This window comes from Taudactylus pleione, unplaced genomic scaffold (genome assembly GCF_031769625.1).
Source record: "Taudactylus pleione unplaced genomic scaffold, aTauple2 ptg000547l, whole genome shotgun sequence".
Lineage (NCBI taxonomy): Eukaryota > Metazoa > Chordata > Amphibia > Anura > Myobatrachidae > Taudactylus > Taudactylus pleione.
The window spans coordinates 2,857,996-2,880,358 of record NW_028284949.1 but is presented as its reverse complement, the minus strand read 5'-3'; the positions used below and the strand labels follow the sequence as shown (position 1 = coordinate 2,880,358).

The 22,363-nt window shown below is 45.3% G+C and overlaps 1 protein-coding gene across 4 annotated transcripts; it reads left to right on the top strand.

Moving 5' to 3' along the window:
- Nucleotides 1-8,126: 8,126 nt before the first annotated feature.
- Nucleotides 8,127-19,933, top strand: LOC148500772 (uncharacterized). 4 transcript variants are annotated; one of them, XM_088451380.1, is made up of 10 exons: nt 8,127-8,206; nt 10,113-10,248; nt 10,503-10,688; nt 10,808-10,973; nt 11,737-11,886; nt 12,672-12,860; nt 13,468-13,591; nt 13,708-13,805; nt 13,951-14,059; nt 18,815-19,933. In XM_088451380.1, exons 5-10 carry the CDS (start codon nt 11,809-11,811, stop codon nt 19,915-19,917), a joined length of 1,701 nt encoding a protein of 566 aa, XP_088307506.1. In that variant the 5' UTR covers nt 8,127-8,206; nt 10,113-10,248; nt 10,503-10,688; nt 10,808-10,973; nt 11,737-11,808; the 3' UTR covers nt 19,918-19,933. The 4 variants fall into 4 exon arrangements, with proteins under 4 accessions (XP_088307506.1, XP_088307507.1, XP_088307505.1 ...); XM_088451381.1 differs by lacking the exon at nt 10,808-10,973 and having other exon boundaries at nt 10,503-10,635; XM_088451379.1 differs by lacking the exon at nt 10,808-10,973.
- Nucleotides 19,934-22,363: the final 2,430 nt, after the last annotated feature.

Genomic DNA, 22,363 nt, shown 5'->3' with positions numbered 1-22,363 from the left:
CTGTTAAAGGCCTGATGGATTAAGCTCTTAGTTGGCCCTCTGTTAGCGAGCCTATACCAGTTGGCCTTGTTCGAAGACATTACTTCCCGAGTTGCCATATGTCGGCCATGGTGGAAAAAGAAGACAACAACGGAGCTTAACCTCCTTAGTTATGTCTGTGACTCTTATTGGCTTCCATATTAAATATATTTCAGATGAGAAGGGAAATTGACCTGTATCGCCAGTCCAAAGGCGCTCTCCGCATCAATTTCTCCTTTCAGTTCAATTTTCCTGATTTAAAGGTTTGAGCTGGTGTATTGTGCTCTATAAGGCCCGTATTCAATTAGGTGCGAAAAGTCCCGGACTTTTGGCATGCCGGAATTTCCGCCGTCATCGCTGGATTTGCATGCGGAAAAGTATCGCGTGCATCCCTGCTTATTCCCGTATTCCAGTGGTTCCCAAACTGTGTGCCGTGGCACCCTGGGTTGCCTCGGGACACTTGCAGGGGTGCCTCAGGTTGGGGGTCCAGCACCAAATCAAATTATTTATAGTCAATGTAATGTAAATATGTGCACAAACAGATGCGCAAACCTGTCCACAACCACATAACTGACCCTAAGGATAACAGGTCAGCACAATTTACTTCACTTTACTACTTTACTACATTTCTTTCTGAATTTCTCAATAACAAACATTTGGCTTAAGGGTGCCATGAATACAATGCTGATACTCTAGGGCGCCGTGGTCCAACAAAGTTTGGGAACCACTGCCGTATTCAGGCCCTGATTCAGAGGCGCTCACTCTGAATCAGGGCGAGCCTCCAGGCCGCTCGCTAAGCTGTGGGTGACCACCGACAGCTTTAGCGGGCGACCTGGCAATGGTTGCGATTATTGCGACCATCGGGCTTGCGACAAGACCCTTGTGGTAGGGTCTCGTCCACCGCAAGCCCCAGTGAACTTCCTGCTCTAATAGAGCCGGAAGTTCACTACTGACATCACTGGTGATGTCAGTAGGGCCGCCCACAATCGGCAGGCGTTCCTTCAAGAACGTCTCCATTTGTCCAGCCACCCCCCTGCACGCCTAGAAAATGGGGCAAGCTGTCGTTCACAATCGACAGCCGCCCCGTCTTGTAGTGAGTCCCAAAGCGAATGAAAATTCACTCGCTGCAGGACTCGCGCACTGCCCGGCCATCGACCCGCTTGTAAGCGCTATGCAGGCGAAAAGTGCTGTCAGTTTGGGGCAAATCAGCCTGGCACCCCCCAAAAGATGCACTAACATTGGGGATCATGGTTGATGCCCCCGATTAGCCCTGCTGAAGCTATTTGGGGTACTTAAATGCTCTTATTTGCTGCTAATTAGCGTCTTTGCACAAGTGGTGAAGAATAGCATTTAGCTTTTTTTTTTTTTTTGGGTGGAAATAACTAGTCCCAGCAAATTTGGGGTACATGAAAATGGGTGCAAGCATGGTTAAATATTACAAAAGTAAGGTCTTACAAAGCGTTTAAAACACATCTTCAGCAATCAAAAAAACACCTGGGGCATACTTGGGGGACCCCTTGGAGTCCATTTCGCTAGTTTTTAAGTTTGTCCCCCAACTTTGGACTTTTTTGCCCACAAAACGAAAGTACTTTTTTTTTTTTGGGGTGATCTAAAGTATTTTTGTTACCTTTTTTGACGCAGTTTACCTTTGGGGACCTGTCCTAAGGGTGCAGGGTGGTTTCCCCACCTTTCACCCCAAAACCGCAATTCTGCACTTTTTTCCGACAACTATTTATAGGCGAAAAAAATTCCGCCGGGTACATTGCATTGCGTTTTTGCACTGGCGAAAAGTCGCCACAATTGATTACCGGGATAAGTTTCCACTGGCGAAATTACGTCATCGGTGAAATTTTTTCAACGAAAACGGCTTTTCGCCGCTAATTGAATACGGCCCGAAGTGTTATATGATTTATTTTTTTTTGTTGCTTTACTTGGTAATTATTGGTTTTGCTACATAATCCCTGTATGAGATGATAAAATACTGGAAGCTGTTTGTGCATATTGTTTCTGTTTGTGCGTAATGTACGCTTTACTGTATTACTGTATTTTTACGTAATGTGTGCCCTGTGTTCATGTACAGCAGCTTTAAAAGCTGCTCAAAATAAAATATATATATATTCTCTTTAAGTGGAAAATGTGGTGGTACTCACAATCACGTAGTCACCCGTGCTATGCTAAAAAATAAGTGTATTAAACATAACCCTTAGTTCCCTTCCTCCAACACTAACCCTGTACAGCTGCCTCCATTTTGAAAAGAATCTGATAGTGGGCAGAAATTTTGCGACATCATTCCTGGTGGTTTTGGTCCCCATGACGTTAACGTTCAAACTGTACATTAAGCACATTTTTAAAGTAATGTTACGCCAGCTTGTTAACTTTGTTTTCAGGACCTATGACCAATCATTGGAGTAAGATGCTGCATGCAATTCATCGGAACCTTGTGTTATATTTTGTGCTACTAAATAGTGTTTACTCTAGCTCCGGCGGCAAGCAGGGCGCCGGAGCTAGAGAGGGCAACCTTGGGCAGGCGTGCGCCCGAAAAGGGGGCGTGGTCATGAAAATGGGGCGTGTCTATAAGACGCGTCCCCTTTTCATTATACTTGGGGGCGTGCCCGGCACTTACGGACACGCCGGGCAGCCCCCAAGCGCTGCAGACAGGGAGAATAGATGCCAGGTCACTGCACATTTCTCCACCCGCGGGAGACTGCGTCCTGTGGGTGAAGACGGCACCCGCAGGCTGTGAGGGCAGGGTGCTTTTTGCCCTCCAGAAGGAGGGCAGGGTGCCGCGCCCCACTAAAACAGCCTAGCGGGAACGCAGCTAAAACTATTATCCTTTTAAACATTTGCTATGGTTCAAATTATACGATTTTACTAGTATGCGATTTTGTGCCCAAACCATCCCTGAGGATCACGCCTGCTTCATTGGTAGCTAATGCTTACAGAGGCTATCTAGTAAAAGGATTGTCTACTAAACCTCAGCTACCAATGTGCTTAGAGAACAGAACCTAGTGCGCAGGTCACATGTGGCTGAACAGATGTCTAATACATGATCGTTCTAAAGCTATGGGTGAAGAAATCTTTATTCCCTAGACCTTGTAGGGGGCTTTTTTTTTATCATAATACAGATATAAATACATTATCATAAAAGACCATGATAGCAGTTTCAAGGCCTCCACTACCTAAGCAGTAATCACACTATGCTGTATAACTCTAATTAATCCTTCATTCTGCAGCTCATATGCGTGACTATCTACATATGTTAGACCTTTAGGGGTAAATTTACTAAGATGGGAGTTCTATTAAGAAGTGATGTTGCCCATGGTAACCAATCAGATTCTACTTCTCATTTATCTAGCACCTTCTACAAGATAATACCTGGAATCTGATTGGTTGCTATGGGCAACATCACTTCTTAATAGAACTCCCATCTTAGTCAATTTACCCCTTAGACTTTGTTTCATATAGAGGTGTGTTTGACCTTACAATATTCCTTCATTAAAGCAGTAGTTCCCAAACTTGGTCCTCAAGGCACCCTAACAGTCCAGGTTTTAAGGATATCCATGCTTGTGGATAGATGGTATAATCAAACTAACTGAGGTACTACTTAAGTAAACTGTGCTAAAGTATGGATATCCTGAAAACCTGGACTATTAGGCTGCCTTGAGGACTGAGTTTGGGAACCACTGCATTAAAGGGTTAATTTAAATAATTTTTATTTATGCCATGCAGGCTGCCCTGCTCTCTCACCTACCCTGATTGCACGTGCCACATGAACTCCCTGTGCTGTGTCACGTGATGCGGAAGCCGGCTACCCTGGTCACGCAGAAAATAAAGCCCCGTACACACTAGACGATGTGTGTACGGAGCGACCTCGTCAGCGACGGATATGGCGGTGCCGGAGGGGAGTGGGGCCATTCGGCAGCATGGCATCCCCAGATTGAGCTGCATGTACAGACGACTGGGGATATCATTAACGACCCGCGGGAATGCGCATCATTTGTCGGTAAGTGCATACACACTGGATGATATGAACGATATATCGTTCATAAAAATAGTCCTGTGTGTATGAGCCTTAAGTCTATGTCAGTGTTTCCCAACCTCGGTCCTCAAGGCATACTATGCATTTTTTGCACGATTTCGATTGACCGCAACGATCAATCGTGCACATCCTGTGTTGTTTTGATATGTTTGAGATGCCGATGCGCGTCCCCGCCGTCGTATAGTCGGATCGTACATCTTACGGAAAAACCATAAGATTGCGATCTATTGTGTAGGATGTATTATGATGTATATATGATCGTAACGATCAATCGTACACCATTTGACCTCATCTTATGGAGACTTTCAAAGGAAGAATCGCAAGGGCAATTGTACAACACATCGTGAGGTTTCTAATCGCACTGTGTATGGCCGGCATAATACAGTCCAGGTTTTAATGATATCCATGATTGAGCACATATGGTTAAATCACAATAACTGAGGTACTAATTAAGACACCTGTGCTCAAGTAGGACTATCCATAAAACCTGCACTGTTAGTATGCCTTGAGGACCGTGGTTGGGAACCCCTGGTCTATGTTGTTGCTTACAGCTGGTGGCCACAAGTAAAGGCATGGCAGCTGCTGGTGGCGAGGGGGCCCCTGGTTTCCCATCATTAATCTAAATCCTATTCTGTGGCTTCCTATGTACTCCACTCCCTCCTCACATTATGACACTGCTACATACAGTGAATGAATGGGGTATAAACTCCTATGTATATACCCATTGGTCACTTTATTAGGTACACCTGCTCGTTGATGCAATTATCTAACCAGTCAATCACATGGCAGTAATACCATGCACAAAAGCCTTCAGACATGGTCAAGGAGTTCAGTTGTTGTTAAGGCCGACGACAGCATGGAGAAGAATGTGATCTAAGTAACTTTGACCGTGCAGTGAATGTTGGTGCCAGACAGACAGGCATGAAAATCATCTCTGAGATCAACATCTGTCTCAGGTGTTTATAGAGAATGATGTGCAGAGCAGTAATCATCCCATGAGTGGCAGTTCTGTGGGAAAAGACACTTTGGTAATGAGAGAGGTCAGAGAATAATGTCCAATCTGGTTCTAGCTGACAGGAAGGTGACAGTAACCAAATGTTACACGGTGGTATGCAGAAGAACATCATTGAATGCACAGCACATCGAACTATCAACTCGATGGTCTAGAGCAGCAAAGGACGGCACCAGGTTCCACCCTGCTCAGCTAGGAACAGGAGTCTGAGGCTGCAGTGGGCACAGGCTCACTAACACTGGGCAGTTGAAGATTGGAAACGCACCATAATCTTCAGTCTAGCACCTTGCACCTGTCACAACCCGTGCAGTTCCTCTTTCCTGCCTGGGGTGTCGCTCTCTGCTGTTGCTTCTAGCACACTCTGATGCATCAAACTGCTGAGATACAGACCAGTGTGCTGGAAGCAGAGAGTGACACCTCAGGCAGGAAAAAGGAACTCCACGGGTTGTGACAGGTGCAGGGTGCTAGAATGAACACTAAAATCAGCTGGAGTATTATTAGCAAAACACTATTGTGTGTTGCATTGAATAGTGATGCTGCATTACATGTCCTGCTTAAACACACAGAGAAGCGGCGGCTTTAGTAAGAGGCCGCTTAGTAAATTTTATCCCTGGTCTGACATATCTCGACTTCTGCTGCAAATGCAGATGGTAAGGTCAGGGCTTGACAAACACCACAGGAATTCATTGATTTGATGTGCCATGTGCCAGTGGTTCAGGCTGATGGTGTATAACTATGGGGAATGATCTCATGTGTTCATTAATTACTGTCTGTCTGTGTGCAGTATCAGCTGCACACTAGTTAATTGTCCTGTCTGTGTGCACAGGCCAGGTGCACACTAGTCTGTCATTAGGGAGGCTTGAAGGGCTTGCTCTGATTGGACCCTGTATCTTAAATTACAGCCAGCCCTTCACTCCATACCGGTGATAGAGTGTTCGTGTTTCCGGTATTGGCTTAGTCTACTGTCTCCCTATCGAGCTCCAGTTCTCCTGTCTATTGTATTGTGTTATTCTGCCATTTGTGTCATCCAGGCGGCACGGTTCGCTTGTCATCTACCTGCTGTTAGTGTTATCTTGGCGGCACGGTTCTCATACCTGTCCTCTGCCGTTCGTGTCATCCAGGTGGCACGGACAGTACTCTGTGTCCAGAATACTCAGCCCAGCGTGCGCTGCTTGTGTCAACCCGGCGGCGCAGGCCGCACTACAGCATCAACTGCTTGTGTCAGCCCGGCGGCACAGGCCACACCAGCGTGTTCAGTGCACCATTCAGCATACCAACGCCAGTGACTTTATTATTGTACAGATCTTTTTCTGCCACATCTTGCCAAGCTTATTCAGCCCTCAAGGCTGCTGCACGGCTCAAAGGCCGTACCATATCCTACGACCCACCGGCCACAGCTAGCCAAGATATACCAGCCCTCAAGGCTGCTGCACGGCCCAAAGGCCGCTTCATATCCTACGGCCCACTGGCCACAGCAAGCCAAGTAATTCCAGCTCTCAAAGCTGCTTCACGGCGGTATCTAGCCAAGAAATTCCAGACCCCTAGGCTGTAGTGGGACTATACCCTAAAGGGTCACGTACGTGGCATAACACATACGAGGTGTGACTATTAAATAATCAAACTGATGCTATAATTTATGTTTAATTAAGTACATTTTAACTCAGTTCCCCTTCTACGTACTCCCCTCCTGCATCCACACACCGCTGTATTCTTATTGACCACTAGCTGATGTACCCGGTTTTACCCAGGTAGGCCTTAAGGAGCATACACACGAGACGATATCTTTGAACGATATCGTTCAATGATTTATCGTTCCGTGTGTATGCAATGAACGACCAACGATGTGCGCTCCCGCTGGACAATAACTATCTTTGGTTATCCGTACATGCATGAATTGACTGTTCAGAGATGTGGCAGGATGACTTCACTGAAAGATATCTATTATAGATATCTTTCAGTGTGTACACCCAATATCGTTTTTGTCCTGCACTACAGAAAGTTCAAGGGAAATTGTTCTGCAATATCGGTGCTTTGACGTGCTTGCTTCATTCTTGGTGATGATGATGGTGTTTTCCAGTGCATGGACTGGTGTTTTGTCTCAGGATCGTACTGGAAGATCCAGGTTTCATCACAGGTAATAACTTTATCTAAAACATGTGCTTGAATCGGCTTGAATTTGTTCCAAAATGTCTGTACAAATTTGTTTTCGATTTTCTTTCTGCTCGGCAGTGAGAAGCCTTGGAACCATCTTGGCACAAACTTTTGTCATATTAAGAGTTTGATGCAAAACTAGTCTAACAGTTTCTTTATCGATGTTTACCATTTCGGCTATCATTTGAAGGTCAATTAGAACAATTTTCTCAAATTGTTTCCACATTTTCATTTGTTTTTGATGTACAAGGCCTTCCAGGAAGTTTATCATCTTCTTTAAGTTAACATGGTGCTCTACTTTTGAACTAAGCATTTTTACGATGTACGAGAAAAACCCAACTTCTTCGAATGCTGTGTGACCGCCAACTTTCTCTGCGAGGGGTGACACTTGCAAAACCGTTTTGGAATAGCCCAAAATCAATGCTCTCCCACTCACTTTTAACTTACACAGTATAGTTTATTTTTTTCAAGTACAGTCGCGATAATTAATAGCCACACCTCGTATATTAGAGCCAGATAGAAAGATAGATAAAGATAGTGGATAGATGGAATTTTCTTGTATTTCATTTGCAATGACACTTCACAGAAAACAGGAAGGAAAATCAGTCAAAAGCAATACATTGCAGCACAACACACCACACCACACATTCCCTGACCCCTTGTGCATATAATGTGTATGAGAGTGATTGGATAGGGTACAGTCACCTCCTGTGTATACAAGGTGTATGAGAGTGAATTGCATATACGAGTTATCATCACTCATTAATAATAATAATGAGCTGCACGCAGACAGGCACTGGTGGTGGGTGGCACAGTCACAGTCTGGGTGCAGTCGCCCAATATTGGCTGTTCTCGGAGGACTAAGGACGAATGTCCCACTTCCGGGTTGCTGTGCGTTCCAAATGGCGGATGTGACGTCATATTGATTTTGCTCTATTACTGTGTTACCCTGCAGCAGTGTACAGGAGAAGATCCCGGAAGAGAAGGTGAGCAGCAAGGAGTTTAAATAACTACATGACCGGTGTCTATACTATTTATTATCTCTGTGTAACAGGTCATGTGATGACGCTGGGTGTTGTGTATGACGTCATGCTCAGTATCCTCATCCCCCAAGTAGTCATTGTATAGGTCAGGGTCTCAGTAATTACATTATTACTCCCTCATTTGTAATTACACTGATCCCATCATAATAATAGATATTAGGGGTCTGGTGTCTGCAGCCTATGGCTCTCCAGCTGCTGTGCTGGGACTTGTAGTTCTCTTATAGACACAGTCTCCTCACTCCCCCAGCTATAATTATACACTGCTCCTATCATATCAATAGATATTAGGGTCTAGATTTTAGTATCCACACATATCTGGTCAACATTATAAAGGTTGACAGTCAGAAGGTCGACATGGTAATTAGGTCGACCAACAATATGTAGACATGTATTTAGGTCGACTTGGTTAATGATTTATGCAGCACTCCAGTGGTGTTCTGGGCAGAGCATGCTGGGACTTGTAGTTTTGCATCAGCTGGATTAAAAGCGCAATGTTTCATGGGGCTATCGAGGCCCTAGGTCATTTTTATCATTCTTCTCTCAGTTTCTTACCCCAGCCTGGGCAGCCTGCACTCATCGATGTCTGGCCTAAAGTGGTGGTCCTCACAGTGAGCAGACAATGACAGCCAGCCAATCAGAATATGTCCACTTTATTGTGATGTGATGCTACTTGCTACAGGTCTCGGATCACATTCTGGGCTGTGGAGATCTTAGTATCGCAAGTGATATGAGCAAAAACTCATTTGGGATTTGAACTAATGATTTCTTCTCGCATCCTCCTGAGGGTGAGAGGAGAAATCCGACTAAAGTGCCGGCCGTAAAACAGTTTTCCTGGCTTAGCGCGGCACTAACAGCCTTGCGGCCGCCACTTTAGTCGGAGAATGCCGGTTCTCGCGACCCAGGTTAAGTCGCGACCGACATTCTCCGACTTAACTGCTTCCCTTTGGAGTAAACATCACCGTGAATTGAATAGCTCTGGGAGCTCCATATCTGACGCTTTGCAACTCCCGCTGGATTGAATCGCCCCTATAGAGACACTCGTGGCGCTTACTTCACAGGAGACACCGGGACATTCCAGTAACACTAGACATGTACAGGGGAGAATTCATTTGGGAGGCATCATGTAGGATAGGGGGAATTATATACTAAGGGCTCATCCAATTAGGTGCGAGTAGCGTGTTTGCTTCTTGAAACTCGCACACTTCGCAGCGAAGTGCGCTCCCGAGAACTCTCCAATCCAATTAAAAATGCCTACACGCAGCGGAGGGGTGCAAATTGACTTCCATATGAGATTTGCGAGAAATGCATGAAAAAGTGGGGAGACCATCCTGGACCTCCCAAAATGGACAATTTCGTTAGCAGGACCGTATAGAAGGCGGTTTGTGGCCATTAGGAAGGTATTGTAGGTTTTTAAATAATATCAAATGGCTGATTTGTGTTTTTGGTGTTTTTTAAAAGGCAAGAAAATGATTTAAAAAAAAAACTTTTTAGTTTAATCTCAAACAAATTAAACGAAAACAATGCAAAAAAAACAGTAGCGAAAAAGGGTGATTTTGGGGTACTTTGAGGGCACCTTGAAAAATTTATAAAAACAATTATTTTACAACAAAAAAAAATTATTGTAATTAACTTTGGGGTGCCTAAACTAATGAAAAAGTTGATTTTGGGGTAATTTGAGGACATTTTTATTTACCCCCTAAAAATGACATGTAATTATTGGACTAATTAAGCTAATTGGAAACCTCCAATTGCCTAATTAGTCATTAGGGGGGTGTCCAAGTGGTTCAGCACGGTGTCCCCACATTTTAACCTTAAAATTAAGATTTTACTTTCCATCTCTCACCCTCAGGGTGGAAACTTGCGAATTCAGTTGACTGATTCAGTCTGAGTTACTAATTGGATTACAAAATTAATTTGCTGGGCGAACTGGAGGTGAAAATAGCACATCGCCATTCGCACCTAATTGGATGGAACCGCCGGGTCAGGTAAGTCATCACTAGACGTTTTGTCGACATTCATATCATGTCGGTATTTCATCAGTATTGACGTGGTGAATGACGACATTACGTCCATTTATATCATGATCCCTATTCTTAATTTATAGACTGTCTCATCTCAGGAGAATGCTCCAATAAAGCTGTAGCATTTCATGTCAGTTTATTCTAACTGATGTCTTTACACCTTATTTTGGTCATAGTTGATGTCTCCACACAGTCTCTTATTGTATTTTCTATCCCAGCTCTGTCAGCTGTTTCAGGCGATGGATGACCTGTAGGTAATCGCCAGTTTCCTGCGCAGGAGAGAACAGCAGATCTCAGCGCGCGCTGGGACGTTTGATAACACAACAAGCAAAATAGAACGAAAAGACCTAGGTGCAGCATAAACACACCACATATATTTCACAGCACAGAGCAGGGAGACTTATGTGAGTAAGCTCATCATTATTATTAAGGCTAAATTAGGAAGACATTACCTAACTAATAACATAACAGGTGTCAGGGAGCTCACTGTATGATCCCCACACCTCACTGTATTTATCAACAGGAAGGAGCCTGTGATTGATTAATATGGCAGCCAGCTTTCTATTGGGTAATAAGACAGATGTCACGGACTGATCACTAGAGGCAGCCATTGGCGGTGACCAATCCACCGGGACCCTGGATTTGACTCTCGATGGTGTCCTTAGGCTATATATCGAATCCTTTACAAGGTTGTGAGCTAGTTTCAGGGATATACAATAATAATCGATTATGCTGCCTTACAACAACTCTACATTATGGCCCTCATTCAGAGCCGTACGCTCTGAGCAGAGCGCACGCTCTGAATGAGGGCCGGCCTCCATGAAAATGGAGCGTCCTCCTGGACGCTCGTATAGCTGTTGGTCACCACCCACAGGCTATACGAGCGTGCAGTTTGATGGCCGCGATGGTCTTGACCATCGCGACCATCGAAGCTGCGAGCCGGAGCCTGCGGTTGAGGTTTTCAACCGCAAGCTTCGGAGTGATTTTGGCTCTATCAGAGCCAAAATCACTCCCACTGACATCACTAGTGATGTCAGTGGGACGGCTTCTGACGGGAGGCGTTCCCGTGGGAACGCCCCCGTCAGGGAGGCACGCCCCCGGCACGCCTACCAAAGGGGGCGTGCTGTCAATCAACATCGACAGCACGCCCCCTTTGATCAGACACAACGAGCGAAGGACTTTCCTTCGCTCGTCGCGTCTGGCGCATGCGCACGACGGAGCTCCCTCCGTCGTGCGCATGCTCAGTCCAGAACATCGACCCACTTGCGAGCGGACAGCCGCTCGCGAGTGGGTCTGAATCAGGCCCTATGTCAGTATTTATTACTACTTATATTATCATCACTCTATCCACTTCTAAAACATTTACATTACATTTTTACTAATTGGATCATTGATGCACTATATAACTTTTAAGCATACAATCTAATTTACATGAATACTACTGCATTACAGGATATTTTATGCTGACGTCTTCGATCGGCCTACACAAAATCTGGGGTGTACTCATTGACTGATCCACTGAGGATGGACAAACACAGTAATCACATAACTGGAAGGATATTAAACCTCACCTTGGAGATCATCTACCTGCTGACTGGGGAGGTGAGGGAGTCTGGGAGTGTCACAGTGACATCACTACTATCTCTATTACTAACACAGGGACCTGACTGGGGAGGTGAGGGAGTCTGGGAGTGTCACAGTGACATCACTCTTATCTCTATTACTAACACAGGGACCTGACTGGGGAGGTGAGGGAGTCTGGGAGTGTCACAGTGACATCACTATTATCTCTATTACTAACACAGGGACCTGACTGGGGAGGTGAGGGAGTCTGGGAGTGTCACAGTGACATCACTATTATCTCTATTACTAACACAGGGACCTGACTGGGGAGGTGAGGGAGTCTGGGAGTGTCACAGTGACATCACTCTTATCTCTATTACTAACACAGGGACCTGACTGGGGAGGTGAGGGAGTCTGGGAGTGTCACAGTGACATCACTCTTATCTCTATTACTAACACAGGGACCTGACTGGGGAGGTGAGGGAGTCTGGAAGTGTCACAGTGACTTCGCTATTATCTCTATTACTAACACAGGACCTGATTGGGGAGGTGAGTGAGTCTGGGAGTGTCACAGTGACATCACTCTTATCTCTATTACTAACACAGGGACCTGACTGGGGAGGTGAGGGAGTCTGGGAGTGTCACAGTGACATCACTATTATCTCTATTACTAACACAGGGACCTGACTGGGTAGGTGATGGAGTCTGGGAGTGTCGCAGTGACATCACTCTTATCTCTATTAATAAAATGGACCTGTCTTTAGAAGTGAAGGTTTCTGGGAATGTGTCTTGTGATTCTTCTCAATCTCTTTCTCAATAAACAGGACTACATAGTAGTGAAGACATCTGGTGAGCATGTGAAAACCAACAGCCTTCCACATGTATTAGGAGGACTGAGCAGGACCCAGAGTCCCATCACAGTGCCTCCACCTCACTCACTGATACATGAGATACACAATGACCAGAAGATCCTGGAACTCACCAACAAGATCATTCAGCTGCTGACTGGAGAGGTGACTGCTGGGAATGGGACATTATACAGTAACACCAGGGGATGTGTCTGGGTGATGACTGGAGAGATGACTGCTGGGAATGGGACATTATACAGTAACACCAGGGGATGTGTCTGGGTGATGACTGGAGAGGTGACTGCTGGGAATGGGACATTATACAGTAACACCAGGGGATGTGTCTGGGTGATGACTGGAGAGGTGACTGCTGGGAATGGGACATTATACAGTAACACCAGGGGATGTGTCTGGGTGATGACTGGAGAGGTGACTGCTGGGAATGGGACATTATACAGTAACACCAGGGGATGTGTCTGGGTGATGACTGGAGAGGTGACTGCTGGAAATGGGACATTATACAGTAACACCAGGGGATGTGTCTGGGTGATGACTGGAGAGGTGACTGCTGGGAATGGGACATTATACAGTAACACCAGGGGATGTGTCTGGGTGATGACTGGAGAGGTGACTGCTGGGAATGGGACATTATACAGTAACACCAGGGGATGTGTCTGGGTGATGACTGGAGAGGTGACTGCTGGGAATGGGACATTGTACAGTAACACCAGGCGATGTGTCTGGGTGGTGACTGTATCATTGTGTGTGTCAGGTTCCTATAAGGTGTGAGGACGTCACTGTCTGTTTCTCCATGGAGGAGTGGGAGTATATAGAAGGACACAGGGGTTTGTACAAGGACGTGATGATGGAGAATCACCGGCCCCTCATATCAGTGGGTAAGAGGAGACTGTAATTTATTGTAATGGGGAGAGCAGCTATGGGGCCACCTATATACACATCATATGATAATCACATATATACAGTGTAATCAGTCTCTGTGTGTCACCTACAGATGGGGCCAGTAACAGGAATACCCCAGAGAGATGCCCCCGTCCTCCTTATTACCAGGATGATACAGAGGAGAATCACAGTGTCCCACAGGAGGATCAGGTAGGTGGAATGTTGGATAATACCGAAGTGACTTGTCACCATATGATCTGTAGAGTGTGTGTGTGTGTTGTACTCTGTTATTATTGAGTTTAATTTTAGTTTGTTAAGCAATAACACAATGATTAATGATTTATGTGTTATTCAGGCTGAAGACCTGACTGATATTAAAGTAGAAGTTATAGAGGAAGAAGAGACGTATGAGAGGAGTGTTCAGCAGTGTAAGGAGGAGGAAATCCCTACAGCTATCGGCACAGGTGAGAATTTCTATATTGTATTTGTGTACCGTATTTTATGCATATATTGCATTTAAACTGGAGATCACTTTATAATATTAGGTTAATTTTTGTGTGGCCTACAGGATGCAATCTTACAATTGCATGCATGTTGTGGGAAACTTTACAATGATTGGATACATTGGGGCGTAGGGCGCAAGCAGAATCTGCCTTCTGATGTTACCGCACGGAGGTCGCTGGGACCCTTCACGGCAGCTTTTACAGCTAATGAAATCACACCCATTACGCGTTGTTCATATATTTTTAGAACATTCCTCCCGGCTACGATAGAGGGGTCTCTTGGTGTGGCCCACCTATTAAAGACCAAATCCACATTGCTAGTAAGTTAGTCACATTTCTAGTTGTTAAAAATTATAAATTGCTCATTTAAGGGGCGATTTACAGCTGTAAGTAGAACTTGCCCATTTGTGTCTGCACAAGATACATTTCCACGTCTGTATTTGGGATGAACCCGTCTATTATAGGTGCATCCTTAAATATAGCCAGATCTATCCTTATTATCAGCTCAAACATGGCACCCGTCTTGTGTAGGCACAGCGTTTACACTTGGTAAGGGATTGTATTTCACGGACACTAGGGGGTATACTTACTAAAGTGCGGGATTTTAGATGTAGAGATGTTGCCCATAGCAACCAATCGGATTCAACTTAACATTTATCTAGCACCTTATAGAAGATAATAGCTAGTATCTGATTGGTTGCTATGGGCAACATCTCCATTTCTAAAAACCCGCACTTTAGTACATACTGTATACTTCTTAGAACCCAAATTAAGGCTTTATACAATGAGGCATGAATGACTTCCATATACAATGCACTTGTTGTGCTACTATTTTGTAGTTCTTAACAAGATAGGCAGGATGTGGCCATCTTATGATCAGAGCCTTGTGAAACTGCCAATAGAAATGTTTCTCGGGCACAAACACCAAGCTTACCAGGAACCAGAAGTTGGGTAGAATCTCTCCATCTCCTCCTTTTCACCTGACGCGTTTCGTCTTGAAAATGACAGAGCTGCAGATACGTAATCCCTATATTTACAACTCCAGGACACTCCTCCTAGTTCCTAATCAGGGTCAGTGCATGGTTTCTCTGTGCCCTAGGCAAAATTTCAGCCTACTGCTCCTCCACCCCCAGTACCCATTTCCTATCCCCTATAACACAGACTTTACTTTTGTATAATAAAAGTAACAGTTACCTCCTGGTTGGCTGGCTGGCATGGCTGCAGACCAGATGCACTGATTTCCGATGCAGATGATGTGTCTGGTCAGTGTTGTCCAGGCTCCACTTCTGCCCGTGGGTAACAGCTGTAAATTATTTAAATTGGTTGTTGCTGTAATAACATGATAAATGATAACATAAGATATTAATGGTATTTTATGGCTGGGAGGGGAGGAAAGGGATAGGTGATGCTGCCTGGCTTGCTGCAGCTCCTGCCCTTTAAGTGACACTGTCTGTTGCTCACACAGAACATACGGGTGTGTTATGATATGTCGACATTCATTATGTAAACACTGATGAAATGTCGACATGTTAGAATGTCGACCTATCATCCCTGGTGGCCCAGCAATCGCTTACCTGCTCCTGACAGCTGCTGCGGCTGCAGTGCTGCTTCGGGGTGATCACAGTCAGTACAGTATGCCTGGCCCGGCGGCCACAGCTGCCGCAGCCTTGAGCACTGTGAGCCTGCAGACTGCAGCCGCGATTGGCTGGAGAGGGAAGCTGAACTTAGCGAGGAAGTAGAGGGTGGCGGCACAGTCTCCTGAGCCTTTCTGTTGCTGGGAAGATGAGCTTCCAGCTGCCACCAGTGGGCGTTTCTGATCAGATGCAACCGTGTGAGGGATAGCCCAGCTTGGCGTGGTCACATCCAGGCAGGTGGCTAAAAACTATTTATAGCAAATTGTTTCAGCCAGTAGAAAACAGTGCTGAGTTTGGCTATATGATCCAGTCACACAGCAGTGTTGGTTTGGTGGGCAGAGTGTTGTATTAGTATAGAAGGAGAATAAATGTAAGTTTTGTTTGAGCTGTTTAGAGTTATGGTAATGGATAGAATAGTGTAGAGAGTTTTGCCTATAGGGCTGAGTTTTCAGGGAACTCTAGATGGCTTTGAGAATAAGGGAAAGTGTTGTACAAAGGGGATGCAGTTAAGATCCCAATAACCGGGTTGCCGTCTGCCGGAATCCCGGCACTGGAATCCCGATCGCCAAGAGAACACTGGCGACAGAATCCCTACATTACTGGAGGATCCCAGCATACGGCATCCCGATCGTAAGGAGACCGGGGAAAGTTAAGTATTAGCCGCAGGGGGGTTGGACGGTTAGGTTTAGGCACCACAGGGGGACTTCGGGTTAGGCTGCGGGAGGGGGGAGGTTAGGGTTAGGCTCTAGACAGGGGTGGTTAGGTTCAGGCACCACTGGGGGGTAGGTAAGGGTTAGGCACCAAGGGGGGGGGGGGGGGTTAGGTTTAGGCACTTACCGGGAGGGTTGGGTGCGGGGTAGGAAAGGTTAGTATGAGGGTGCAGCAAAGGAGGGTTAGGGGGTAAATGGGACAGGGAAACATTACTCCCCGTTCCCCTGTCGGGATTTGAACCAACGAGATGCCGGAATCCCGTCCATCGGTATTTCATACTGATTGCGTACAAGGGTATGGATTCCAGGGAGTGGTAGAGCCTGAATAAAGTCCCATAACCGTGAATGAGAGCAGGTAATGAGTGAAGAATGAGAAGCACAGATTTTGGGCAGAGCAGAGAGATCAAAGGTCAAAGAGTTGAATTTTGGTACAGTTTGTTATTGACCTTGTATGGAAGTAGAAGTATTTTATCTAGGAACCAGTGTAGCGCACAGGGACAGAATTGCAATAGATTATGAGTAGATGAGTTAACATTTTTGTTGATCTGTGCGGATTGTTGAAATGTTTCTTGGATGTATGTAAGAGGATTTGTATATAGATTGGATGGGGAATAAAGATCAGTGTGAAATCGAGAAGAATATCTAGGTCACTTGTGCTGTCGTTGATTCCTCAATGTTTCTTATGTTTTACTAATCATATTTGGCAATCATTATTACATAGCGCTGGTTCGACTGTTCTGTTTTTCCTTTTTTTTACATGCCTTATACAGAGTTACATTGTAACATTGTTAATTCACCACTAGGGGGCAGAGTAGCATAAAATTGAGCTCCATTGCCCCTGTTATTTTTATCATGCCGCACTAATCCCTTCAGTTTCTTAGTCCAGTCCATCGTGGCCGTTTAGCACTGCAAATGGGACACGCGTTAGTACATGGATTAGTAAAATTCCTCTTGCGGTGGATTTCTATATATACCCAGCGGACGAGAAGATATATTCAGCGTCCTGGCTGTCTAATTGTCTCCTCAACGTGACTACAGATTTACTGGTTCCATAGTGATGTAGAGATGGTGTAGTGTCTGGGTTAATGGCTGTTAAACTCTGCAAAAATATAGATCTTAGAAACCAACTTTTACAGTAATAATAATGAGGCTGTTGGTGCAGCCACAATTTGATCAATATGTGCACTGAGAACCTCATGACTAGCGTAAAAGTCAGTTTTTATAAAATATGTATTTAAGCAGAGTTCGTCAGCTATTGTATTATTGTCTTAATGTTAAAACTGTGGTCTTGGAGTGTATAAATGGAAGGCCTATCCTAGTAGAAGGGAGAATGTACTGATAATGGTCGTTGCTTATCGGATTTTGTGAAGAGCTTTGTAAACGTTGTGCAAATAATTTGAAATGCGCCTCTGTGTGTGTACTATATTTTGTCGACTAGTGTTCGGCATGGGGCAGGGCACCGGACCTTAAAAAACAGCACTCGTGTGTGCGCTGAAGGGGGCTGTAGTCATGAGAAACGTGGGTGTTTCCTTAAGAGGCGCCCCCTTTTCATCACTCTTGGGGGCGTGCCCAGCACTTACGGACATGCTGGGCTACCCCCAAGCTCTCACCTTACTGTGAATGGATTCCGTGCGCATGCGCACGCATCTATCCGCCGACGGTGAGTGCTGCACCCGCAGGTGGGGTCGGCACCCTACAAGCTGTTTCAGCAGAGCGCCTTCATAATGGCAGTGCGCATTTTGCCATTTTGAATTTGGGCAGGGCGCGGCACCTTCCTAAAATAGCCTAGTGGGATCACTATCTACATTCATAATGTCACCATGAGAATGTATAGTATGTTTGCAGTGTCGACATGCTTGGCACATCGACATTGACCACCTCGATGTTCATCACGGTGACATTGATGAAATGTTGACATGATTAGAACGACAAAAGATCCCTGGTGATCTAGTGGTGACTTACATTGCACGGCGGCTCCGGCGGCGTTAGTGATGTTCTCCGGATTCGTTGCATCCAGCGGTGAGTATCGCCAACCCTAACCCTCCCAAAGCCTAATCCTATCTCTCCGCTGCCGAGATGTGCAGAGTGTCGGCATTTTGCAATGTTGACAGGTCACACGCCGATGTTGTGCACATGCCGACATGTTCAATGGCAGCATCATATGTCGACATTTTGACTACATCCCTTTTGTGCGGTTTTTATCCTCGCAGGTCTGTTTCACCACTGTTGACAATTGTATTAGAATTGTGCGTTAGGAACATTGTATAGTATATATGTATTTAGAACTTCTATAGGAAACTTTTTGGGGAATGTAGAAAACTATTGTTAGCGTGCCTGGAAAGTGATTGAATATAGTCTTTTATTCCCAACAGATGGATTTAAGAACTGGAATGTCTCGGAGAAGCATCTCGCTTTATCTCCAGATTGTGACGTAGAAGATAATGACATCACACGAGATTCTCCAGGAGAAAACCCCATTACCCCGAATATTCATCTGGTATATCACAGTGCAGATACATCATCTCGTCCGTATAATCACGAGACATGTTGTCCGGTTATCACAGATAATGTTGCACACAGTACCTATAACAAAGGTCACAAAGTATTTCCATGCTCTGAGTGTGGGAAATGTTTTACTCAAAACTCAAATCTTATCGTACATCAGAGAACTCACACAGGGGAGAAGCCATTTCCATGTTCTGAGTGCGGGAAACGCTTCACTCATAGATCAAATCTTGTTCAACACCAGAGGATTCACACGGGTCAGAAGCCGTTCTCCTGCTTCGCGTGTGGCAAATGCTTTACCAATAAATCCGATCTTGTTAAACATGAGAAAAATCACTCCGCTGAGAGGCCCTTTCCGTGTCCTGAGTGTGGGAAATGTTTTGCGCATAAATCAGACCTTGTGAGGCACCAGAAGAATCACACCGATGAGAAACCCTTTCCGTGCGATGAGTGCGGAAAATGTTTTACAATTAAATCGAACCTCATCAGGCATCAGAGAATTCACACGGGGCAGAAGCCGTTTCCTTGTTCTCAGTGTGGTAAATGCTTTACCCTGAAGTCGAATCTTATTATACATCAGAGAATCCACACAGGAGAGAAGCCCTTTCCGTGTCCTCAGTGCGGGAAATGTTTCACTCATAAATCAAACCTGGTCCAACATCAGAAAATTCACACGGGCGAGAAACCGTTTTCGTGCCTCGATTGTGGGAAATGTTTCACCCAGAGATCGTATCTCGTTGAGCATCAGAGAATTCACACTGGCAAGAAGCCGTTTTCGTGCCCCGAGTGCGGGAAATGTTTTACCCAGAAATCAATCCTTGTTCGCCATCAGAAAGTTCACATAGTCCTGAAACCGTTTCCGTGCTCTGAATGTGGGGAAAGCTTTAGGCAGAAAGTGCAAAAAAACAACAAAAACTTTCGGCATGTTTGTAATTACAAAGTCTTTTATCCAAACAGTGAATTTAATTAAACTCTGTATTTCTTCACTCCTGACGCAGGCTCTATTATTGAACTCTTTAGTTTGTTATCTCTGACATAAAGGTGGCATTTTGTGTGTTCATAGTTTTATTTATCTTTATAACTCTTTTTATTGCTTTGAATCTAGTAATGGTGTCTGTCTAGTGCAGGCGTGGTGGACACCATACACATGGAAGCCCTCTAGTGGTGAAAGTTAGAGATAACAGCTGGACAGCTCCCTGCAATAGCATGGCCGAAGCTAGGATTTTTGTCACCCGGTGCAAGCCCATAATTTGGCGCCCCCCCAAAAAAAATACAACATAGAGGATGAAAAGTGTGTGGTTTTGTGACACAGTAATGCCCCTTATACTGTAACACATTATGCCACACATTAATGACCCTTATAACACATTATGCCACAGTAATGCCCCTTACACATTATGCCACAGTAAGGCCCCCTACACATTATGTCACAGTAAGGCCCCCATTACATTTATGCCACAGTAATGCCCCATATACATTATGCCACAGTAATGCCCCTCACACATTATGCCACAGTAAGGCCCCCATTACATTATGACACAGTAATGCCCCATACACATTATGCCACAGTAAGGCCCCCATTACATTATGCCACAGTAATGCCCCTCACACATTATGCCACAGTAAGGCCCCCATTACATGCCACAGTAAGGCCCCCATTACATTATGCCACAGTAATGCCCCTCACACATTATGCCACAGTAAGGCCCCCATTACATGCCACAGTAAGGCCCCCATTTCATTTTGCCATGGTAATGCTCCATACACATTATGCCACAGTAAGGCCCCTTTTACATTAAGGCACAGTAATTCCCCATCTACCTTCTCTTACCTGCCAGGGCCAGGGTGAGCTCTGGGTGGTGTGGGACGGGAATGCCACACGCTTGGTAACTGTCAGTACTGCCGTCATTGTAATGTGGCGCCGCTCGCGAACCAATTGGAGCTCATGGACCGGCAGCCTCTGCTAATTAGCTGCTGGTCAGCATGCACTGATTGGCTGAGATGCGGCTCCAAACCCATAAGAGCAGCAAGCTAGCCTCCCGGCAGCCTCTCCCTGGCACCCCCTCAAGTCCGTCACCCGGGTCAAGTGCCCCCTTAGCCCTCCCCCCCCCCCCCCCTTGTTGCGGCCCTGGCAACAGCCAGTCGCTCCTCCACCGCCGATGGAGGAGAGCGTTCAGCTGGGGGCAGCACACACTCCGGCCACAGAGCAGTAAGTCCTGTGCGTTGCAGCACAGAGCGGAGCTATTAGGTTGTCACCCCTTAGTAGTGACAGCACCTGGGGAAGCCGCAGAGGGATCATGCCCGGAGCAGGTAAGCACAACGCTGATCGGCAGGACCACTCTGGAATGATTGGGGGGGGGGGATGGGGACAGAGAGATGGGAAACAGCAGGGGGGAGAGAGTGAGATAAAGAGGAGGGGCTAGCAATCCCATGAAAGGCTGATCCTAAATACTAGTACATATAATACACAGCAATTTTAGTGCACTTAATATTCCCAAATACATTGTTACGTAAATTGGGAGACAAAAAACTTTTTGAATTTCATTAAATGGGCTCTACACTATATGAAGCATCTTTATGATAATATAAATCACTGCAGAGTAACCAATCCCAAAAGGCTGTTTTTATTTATTTATTTTTTTTGCTTTTTATTGAATAGATCGCTATAAAATACAATAGACAAAAATTTTAAATCAGCTGAACCCAATGAAAATGATTACAATCATACATTATAATTGTCAGCGATCTTTTCTGACCTCTAAGAGCGTATTGGCCCGTATTCAATTTGAAGCGAAAAGCCGTTTTCGCGTGTTTTTGGCGAAAACTTTTCGCCGATGACGCCATTTTCGCCTGTTTTGATCCTACTCCGTATTCAATTTGAAAGACTTTCCGCCTAGGCGTAACGTCAATGCAATGTAATAGGCGGTAAAGTTTCGCCTATGAATAGCAGGCGGAAAAAAGTGCAGAATTGGGGTGTTGGGGTGCAACGTTGCGGGAACCCCCCCTGCAGCCTTCAGACAGTCCCCCAAATGTAAACTGTGTCAAAACATTTTTTAAAGGACACCCCAAAAAAATTACTTTGAATTTAGGGGCGGAAAAAAAAAATGTTGGGTGACAAAGATAAAAACTAGCAAACTTGACGCTGGTGGGTGTCCCCAAGTATGCCCCCGATGTTTTTTTCATTACAATGGCTTGCGGCTGGTGGATTTTTCACGATTTTTTAAACTTCACTTTAGCAACTTTTAAATATGCTGACCCCCATTTTCAAGGACCCCAAATTTGCTGGAATAACTTATTTTCTGGAAAAAATACTCCTGAATACTATTCTGCACCACTTATACAAAAACGCTATTTAGCATTGAGCCCGTTTAAAAACTCCAAATACCTTCAGCAAGCCAAATCGGGGGGTACCACAG